Source organism: Leptopilina boulardi, unplaced genomic scaffold (genome assembly GCF_019393585.1).
Source record: "Leptopilina boulardi isolate dan_hultmark-lab unplaced genomic scaffold, ZJU_Lbou_2.1 LbouV2_30, whole genome shotgun sequence".
Classification (NCBI taxonomy): domain Eukaryota; kingdom Metazoa; phylum Arthropoda; class Insecta; order Hymenoptera; family Figitidae; genus Leptopilina; species Leptopilina boulardi.
In genome coordinates, this window is record NW_026137863.1 from 1,735,248 (window position 1) to 1,744,550 (window position 9,303).

The following is a 9,303-nucleotide window of genomic DNA, read 5'->3' on the forward strand; positions in this document are numbered from 1 at the left end:
AAGAGACGGTGTCTCGAATCAAGAGTACCGGTACGTGTGTGTATATATATATATACTGGATAGCTAGAAGAAGTTCCGCAAAAGAGCAAAGTCTCTTTTGCTCCTCATATATTCTCAACTTTATCCTATATATCTTCCTCAAAACGGGATCGATTTGTTCCTATTTTCCAGGTTACCTTTAACAATTATTATTATTATTTATCAAGTATATATTTTCGATTTTTTTCAAAAATTTAAATTTAAATCAATAAAGACTGACAAGAAAAAAAAATTTAACAGACAAAAGAATGGAATTTACAACGTCATGACGATTCATCACACAGGAAAGAAATTCTTATCGAACATCGGGAAAATGTAAATATCTTCCTAAGAAAGTGGCTAAAGAAAGTTTTTTGATCGTTTAATTAATAAAAAAAAAAAAATCAAGAGAGAAAGAGAGAGAGAAAAAAAAATGAGACTAATGCTAATTATAATTCAAATATGAAAGTTTATCACATTGTATTTGATAACTTTTGTTTACTCATTCTGTTCATTAATTAGCAGATTCACGTGAATAACAAAATGTAATTTCATGTGAATTGAACTTTCACTTTATAGAGAATTCCTAAGGAAAATCTGTTTATTTAAAAAAAAAAGAAATTAAAATTTTAATTTAAAAAATTTGAAAAATTTTTCGAATATAAAAATAAGAATAGAAAAATAGTTCGTATTAAAATATTTGGATCTAAAAAAAAGAAAAGAAACAAAAGAACAAAAAACAACAACTTACAGAAAAACAAAAAAAAAAACGACCACACCCCTTTTAAGTGATATCCAAGGTGATCTACCTTCAATCGTCCTTGACTGTAAGACCGGAAGACCATCCAGAAAGCGAAGCTCTCGCGTTCTCATTTTAAAGATAATCGTCGAGATCGCATCTCCTTCTCAATTCGCGATTCACATTCTGTATAAGCAAAGTCGTAATTCTTTGCCTTTGTAAAGAAAGCTTCTTCATCTCGATTCTGCGAAAAAATAATCACTATTTTACTCAAAATCTCTTTTACTTTCCATTTTATTTAAAATCATTGAATTTAACAATTTACATGCGAAATTTTTAATTATCATTCGAGAAGCATTTACAAAACGCTCAAATAAAAAATATTCGAAAAAAATTAATTTTAATTAAAAATAAAATATAATAATAATTGAAGTATTAATACAATACCGTAAATTATTATTTTAATAATTTACTTAATTTTTAATATTATTTTAATTATATAATAATAAAATGCTTGGTCTGTCCTTCTGTCCTAACTTGAAGTTGGTCTTTTATGATTTCACGTGTTTTTTGAATAGTAATATTATGACGTGTCAAATTTGTGTCAAATTAAACTTGAAAATTTAAGAAATAATTAAATTTCAAAAGATATTGTTAATTTTCAAACAATAATAAAATTTTACAGAACTAAAAATAATTTATCAAAAAATTTTTTGGAAAACATTTTTTAAATTTAATTGAATTTTCAAAAGATTTAAAATTGAGATTTTAGAAATTAATTGAACTTCAAGTGATTTTAATTAAAATTTTATATGATTTCACTAAAAAATTTATTAGAAATTACAGACAAAATACAATAATTTGATAATCATTTTTAATTAAAAAAAATGGTTTCAGATAGTTGAATTTTCAAAGAATATTATAAAAATATTTAAAAATAATTGAATTCCCTTAGAGTTATAATTGAAATTATTAAATTTCAAAAAATTATCGATGGAAAATTTTAGAAATAATTAAATTTTAAATGCTTTTAAATTCAAATTATTGAAAATTCAATTAATTTTGAATTCAAATTTTTTAGAATAATTAAATTTTCTTTAATTTTGATTTGAAATTTCGGAAAATAATTAAATTTCAATTAAAATTTTGGATAATAATTCATTTTTAGTTGATTTTTTATTGAAAATTTTAATAATTAATTTTGAATTGAAATTTTAGAAAATAATTAAATTTTATTTGATTTTAAATTTAGAAAATAATTGAATTTTAGTTGATTTTGAATTGAAAATTTTGAAAATAATTGAATTTTCTTTGATTTTGAATTGAAATTTTGGGAAATAATTGAATTTTAATTGAAATTTTGAATAATAATTTAATTTAAGTTCATTTTTTATTGAAAATTTGGATAATTAATTTTGAATAGAAATTTTAGAAAATAATTGAAGAATTTTATTTCATTTTAAATTGAAAACTACGAAAATAATTGAATTTTAAAAGATTTTGAATTAAAAATTTGGAAAGTATTTGAATTTTCTTTGGTTTTGAATTAAAATTTTGGGAAATAATTGAATTTTAGTTGATTTTGGAATTGAAATTTTGGAAAATAATTGAATTTTTGTTAATTTTCAATAGATAAATTTGGAAAATATTTGAATTTTAGTTGATTTTAAATTAAAATTTCGGATAATAATTGAATTTTATGTGATTTTAAATTGAAAATTTGGAAAATAATTGAATTTTAAAAGATTTTGAATTAAAAATTTGGAAAATAATTGAATTGTCTTGGATTTTGAATTGAAATTTTGGAAAATAATTAAATTTCAATTACAATTTTAAATAATAATTCAATTTTAGTTGATTTTTGATAATTAATTTTGAAATGAAATTTTAGAAAATAATTTTATTTTATTTGAATTTAAATTGAAAATTTGGAAAATAAGTGAATTTTAGTTGATTTTGAATGGAAATTTTGGGTAATAATTGAATTTCATTTGATTTTAAATTGAAAATTTGGAAAATAATTTAATTTTAAAAGACTTTGAATTTAAAATTTAATAATTTAATAATTAATAATCTGAGGCCTATAAACATATAATTTTTATTTTTATCATTTAATATGGAATAATATTCTAATAAATTTAAATAATTATTGATAATATTAATTTTTAATTTCTCTATAACAAATAATGAAATACTCAATTTGGCGCGCTTGCGCGCGTTTAATATTGCTAGTTAATTAATAAATTATTTTAATTTAATTAATTTTTTTTATTAATTTTTTAATTAATTTTTTTTCATTAATTTTCTAATTAATTTTTTTTATTAATAAATAATATTTTAATTATTTACCAAACGAGAATTTTCTGCCATAGAAAAATATCATCTCAGTGACCTTAAAAGACTGAATAAATCATTTTACCTGGCAATAACGTGAATGGCTCCTTTACATATAGATATATATTTTCTTGTAAGGAAAACATCTTCCTGAGAGTTTAATGTGATATTATCTCGAATATATATATCTTTTGAGTATGGTACACGATATTTCTTACCCGGTAACAATGTAGTTGTAAATAAAATCCTTCTTTTCTTCACGTCGTGAGCAACGAGAGGCGCGTGCCTCAATTTCCATCCTCCTTTCCACACTTGATGGTGTACTTTCCTTCTGGTGCGGCAAAGAAGAAAAAAATCCCAACAACCACAAATGACTCGCGATGTTGCATTTCCAATTAACTTTTCTGGTAACACACGCAATCTCTGAAAAAAAAAATTTATTAAATTAGAAAAATAAGTAGAACAAAATAATATCCCTTGTGATTAATATGAAAATTATTATTATTTCATAAATTAATATGAAAATTATTATTATTTCATAAATTAAAATAAAAATTATTATTATTTTATAAATTAAAATAAAATTATTATTTCATTAAAAGAAAATAAATTTATAGGCACAAAAAATGAAATTTAATCTAAAATTTTTTTCAAAAAAAAAAAAATTATTATTGAATAAAAACGAATTAATAAAATCACAAATTTCCGATTTTAAACGCAGAACTAAAACAATTTTCCACTCTTCGAATAACGAGTTAAAGAAAGTATTCTTCATGTGTATAATATAAAATAATAACATAGAAAATCGTGGCAAATGGAAATAAGTAACGTTACATGTTACATAATTATATTTATAATTATACAGGTGTTGTTTGAGTGCATTTACATTTTCATATTTAAATATTTCAAGGGTATAGTTTGTCAATTTATTAATTATGATTAAGTAATAATGAATTCCAAAAAAAAAACGCGAATCGCGATAACGAAATTTATTATATTCATGAAACCAATTTTGGTGTGATGACTTTATTTGCAACAATCGACTTTTCGCATGTAGAAAATATATATTGGATGTCCCGCATGGGAAACGATGGAATTCGAATAATGTTTATAATATTCACGCGTGGGATCTCGACCAAGGCTGAACGCCTTAAGGTGTACAATTGTGCGCGCGACTATATAGTTTTGTATTTATTACAACTATAGTCGATTTATAAAAGAAAATGTAAAAGAGACTGGAGATTCCATATGTGAAAATTATACAATGCCAACTTGTAACAAATGTCTATATAATGATATAGTCAATAGAGAAATGTTATCCTGTGACTAAATTAGAAATTACAGGTCTACAATTCTTTTTGAGAAGAAATCTGTAACAAAAAGGCATATTATAATCAATAATTCGAATTCAGAAAAAAAAATTCAATTTTATTGGTTTTTTTTATTCTATTTTAATCTTTAAAAAATTTTATCTCAATTATTCGAAAAATGTAAAATTAATATTTTTACATTTTTTTAATTAAATTAATCTGAATAAATAAATAAATAAAAGTAATAATAAATATAAAAAATAAATACAAAAATATAAAAAATAAATATAATAATAACGAATATAACAAATAAATACTTAATAATTGTACTTAAATAAAATCGTTTTATAATAAAATTAGTTATTCATCATTTCCGATAAAAATAAAAAAAAATAAAAGTTCATTGACTATTTTCATTGGCAATAAACATTTGCATGGATGATTAATCATGACGATTACAATACTTAGCGATATCATGATCATCGAATCATCGTTATAAAATCATTCATGCTGAACTATTTAGAAAAAAAAAATTATATAACGAAAATGATTTTTATCTGATTATCGAATATTGCGGCCTCTAATTAGCGAACATCCGGCTTAACTTGATTCTTATAATGTCAATGTTATATATCTCGCGTCAATAAAATATATTATTTTTAAAAATATTTCAAAACCTTGATTTAAAAACAAAAAAAAAAAATTGACCTCTTGAAATCAAAAATGAATTTTGTTTTTTGAGAAATTTTGTTTTAAAAAAAACATAAATTCGAAAATAAGCAAAAACTAATTTTACAAAATGTAATTATTTTTTTTTGTGAAAAAAAACCAGAAAGAATTTGAATTCATTTTCCGTAGGGAAATTTAAGAGGAAGACGTAGGGGAAATTTAATTTAATTAACGATAATAATAATCAGGAAAACAAGGAACAATGATTATCAGATTGTCTCGAAAACGAACGACCGTTATATTTACTACTGAAGTTTTGTTTGGAGTGACAAATAAATTTTTTTTTTTAAATAGAAGTCACTTTCTTTTTTTTCTTATTTAAAACAGGTTTATTTCTTCTATTGTTCTCAGTCGAGCGAGGTGTTATTTTCTCACTTTTAAAATTAAATCTTTATATTGCCATCGAGCAAAAGAAAATAAATTAAAATATATAAAATGAATTTTTTATGAAAAAAATTTTTATTAACCAAATTATTAATTATTTATATTTATATAAATATAAATATTTATATTATTTATATATATATATATATTATTAAACTATGAAAATTAATTGAAAATAAATAATAATTTCTAAATTAACTGAATAATTAAATTTAAAAAAATTATTTATTTCATATTCGAGAATTACCGTTCTCCTATAAATAAAGATTCTAATAATTAATTTCTTTTGTTAATGAGGTCTCCTAATATTCGAATTAACATATATATAACGTTAACTGTTCTACATTTCCAGCAATATTTACACTTCAATAAACAGTAACTACCGTTTTCCTAACCGTCCCAATTTTTTTATTTATTTTTCTTTTTTTTCATTATAGGAACAAAATGCGGTCAACCAGCAGTGCCGATGAACGCCAAGGTTTCTCTATCAGATGACACCTTAAAAATAGGCACCCTTGCCACCTACACCTGCGATGCAGGTTACGAGATTTTCGGGTAAGCTATTAAAAAATAATTCAAATTTCGAATTATCAAAAAATTAATAGTATTGTAAAAATGTTTTTACAAAAAAATTTGACTTAAATTTAAAAAAATTAATAGTATTGTAAAAATGTTTTTACAAAAAAATTTGAATTAAATTTAAAAAAATTAATAGTATTTAAAAATGTTTTTACAAAAAAATTTGAATTAAATTTAAAAAAATTAATAGTATTTAAAAATGTTTTTACAAAAAAATTTGAATGAAATTAAAAAAAAATTAAAAAAAAAAGATTAACAAATATTTAATTCAAATATTTCTTTTGTAGTCAAAAGAAATCGAATGTGAAACAAAGGAATTTTTTTTCATTATTTAGTTCTCAAATATATAAATACAAAAAAGGCAAATTATACCGCGAAGACAGAATTTTTTTTTTTAAAAATCTTTCTTTTAAATTAAAATTGAGAATAAATATATAAAAAAGAAATCGAAGAAAGAAACTAATCAACCAGGGACATAATTTCTGTAACAAGAAATTAGATCACTAACATCATTTTGCTCCACTTTTTCTTCTTTTTTTTTTCTAACTTGAAAAATCAATAACGATTTACTCAAAAATTCTTTTCAGGAAAGTTGCGCTATTTGCAATTTAATCATAAAAGATGAAAAAAATGAAACTAGTTTCCATGCCAAGAATTCGAAAATTAAATCTGGAACATCCAAGATTTTATATAAATTATAGAGAAGCAATAAATTACCGTCGTCATTTTGAAACATTTAATCAAATTTTTTCTTTTTTTTTTACTAATTGCAATTATGGTTTCTTTATTAAATGTATATGAAAACGAAACCACAAATTCTCTTTTGACAATATAAAGGAAGATATATATATATATACTAAACTTTCTCTTACCCTAAACCGAACTTCCTTTAAATATTTTGTCTATATAAAAATATACCGCAAAAAGATTGCCTTTTATGCAATTTTGTTTTCACTTTTAAAACAATATACGATTATAATTTAGCTTTTACTTAATTTTTTTTTCGAAAATAAAGGAATTATTTCGTTTTAACTAACAATAAAAGCTGAAGACTTATATTTATTTATTTATTATAATTATTTTTAAATATATGTATTTTACGATATTTTAATATTTCCCTGTTTTATGGTTTTTTAAAATTTTCTATTTTATGATTTCATGTTTTTAATTTAATTTTTAAAAATATTGTATATATTTAATGATTTCTACCATTATGAATTTTATAATTTTCTAATATTTGTATTTTATGATTTTTTTTATATTTGTACTTTATGATTTTTTTAAAAATATTTTTTGTTGTTTATGATTTTTATGATTTTTTAATATTTGTAATTTCTTTTCAATATATTTAATGATTTAACATTTCTATTTTATGTTTTAAAAATTTTCTATTCTATAATTTGCACTTTATTTTTCCTTTTTAAGAGGAAGCTTCGTTTTTATACATATTTCTATTTTTCATTAAATATAATTTTATCCTACATTTTATTACCGAACAATTTTATTTCGAATGTTACTTTTTTTTTTTACTTTAGACAATTTTTTGTCAGAATTGTTTAAAAAAAAAAAAAGAGAAAGTAAATTAAACAATATTAGCAATCGCTTTAAGAAAATTATTAGTAATTTACGTCAATAATATTAATAATATATTCATTTTTTTTTTTAAATTTCAGAACAGGATCGCTAGTCTGTAATAATAGGGGGAAGTGGCAAGGAGAACTTCCATTCTGTGGTAAGTGACTCAACAGTACTTTAATTATAAACAAAGACTATTATTAAGTTCATTAAACAGACAAACCGTTACAAAAAAAAGACTATAAGAAATTGATACATCTTCTAATTGCATTTATGTATTTTTTATTTTCAAATTCCAATTGGCAAAAAAGAAATTACTTTGAAATTTGGCAAAAAAAATAAACAAAATAAATTTGAAAATAAATTTTTAAATAAATTTAAGAATAAATTTGAAAATAAATTTTTAAATTTTTAAATAAATTTGAAAATAAATTTTTAAATTTTTAAATAAATTTTTAAATTTTTAAATAAATTTTTAAATAAATTTAAGAATAAATTTGAAAATGTGAAATTATATAAAATTAATTAAAAAATTTGTTAATTCTAAATTTACTTTCTTCAAAAAAATTTTACTCAAGAGTCAAATATTTCTGTAAATTTTTTTAATTTTCTATTTTCCTTTCTTTTTTTTATTTTTTATTTAAAAATACCTAATGATTGATTAAAGTTAATTTTAACGAGAACTGCGTATATCCCCTTCTTCCGATAAATGTTTACAATCAATTAACAAAGTAATTTAAATCACGATTCAAAACCGCGCAGGAATATATATATATATATTCAATACAAGTGCAAGGAGCTTTGTAATTTTCCAAGTCGTGAGACTCCATTAGGAATATTGTATCACGAAGTGAACTACCGATGGGAAATCCTTTCTCCGTATTATATATATCGCTCTCTAGACTCTTTAAAGAATTGCAGAAAACTTGCCATGGGAATTTTGCTATTGCTACCGACTTTGAAAAAAAAAATATTAATCGAGATCGCGAGAGTAAAGGCGCTGTTGTTCTCTAATTAGACGAATGTACGATTGAACGAGATTTAATGATCGGAAATAAATTTGATCGAGGAACAAATCATTTTGTACAAAAAGAAAAAAAAAAAAAAATTGAAAGAAAGAAATAGGCGACCAATAGACTTTTAGGGAAATTATCCGATGTCAATCGGTAAAATACAACTTATTGAAAAAGGGGTGCGATGAGAATTTACTCAAGACAATAAAAGCGAATGAATTTTAACAACTGGTTTTAGAATTGATAACAAAAAAAAAAGGGTATTGGAATTATTTAATCAAAGATTTGTTGAAAAATAAAGAAAAAAATAATTACTTTGATTTTGAACGAAATTGGAATTATTAAATTTTTTTTTAAATTACCTTTCTTTTTGTTGTTCTTCTAAAGGAACAAATGTCGGTTTTCGAAAGCCGGCAAATCAATCTACAACTGTGAGAGGAGGTGATGCAAATCATGGAAACGATGGAGATTTTGGTACAGAGCACGATGGGAAACGATGTACAGAAACTCAAAGTGAGCCTAGTCCATGGTGGAGGGTAGATCTTCTCAAGCCATATGCTGTCAAGGTCGTCAGGGTGACGACCAGAGGTTGTTGCGGTAAGATTCCACAACTTTTTTTTTT

The 9,303-nt window shown here is 22.0% G+C and overlaps 1 protein-coding gene and 1 long non-coding RNA gene across 2 annotated transcripts in view; one reads left to right on the plus strand and one right to left on the minus strand.

Moving 5' to 3' along the window:
- LOC127282482 (uncharacterized) overlaps nt 1–9,176 on the minus strand; it is a 57,974-nt gene extending 48,798 nt beyond the window's left edge. The window contains exons 1-4 of the long non-coding RNA XR_007843212.1: nt 9,044–9,176; nt 3,310–3,514; nt 3,107–3,241; nt 828–1,001 (exon numbers count right to left, since the gene is read on the minus strand). This is a non-coding gene — a long non-coding RNA (uncharacterized LOC127282482). The remainder of the gene's footprint in view (nt 1–827; nt 1,002–3,106; nt 3,242–3,309; nt 3,515–9,043) is intronic.
- LOC127282479 (sushi, von Willebrand factor type A, EGF and pentraxin domain-containing protein 1) overlaps nt 1–9,303 on the plus strand; it is a 29,436-nt gene that overhangs the window by 11,214 nt on the left and 8,919 nt on the right. The window contains exons 2-4 of the mRNA XM_051306743.1: nt 5,952–6,069; nt 7,767–7,825; nt 9,069–9,278. Of these exons, the coding sequence (XP_051162700.1) occupies nt 5,952–6,069; nt 7,767–7,825; nt 9,069–9,278 (387 nt within the window). The remainder of the gene's footprint in view (nt 1–5,951; nt 6,070–7,766; nt 7,826–9,068; nt 9,279–9,303) is intronic.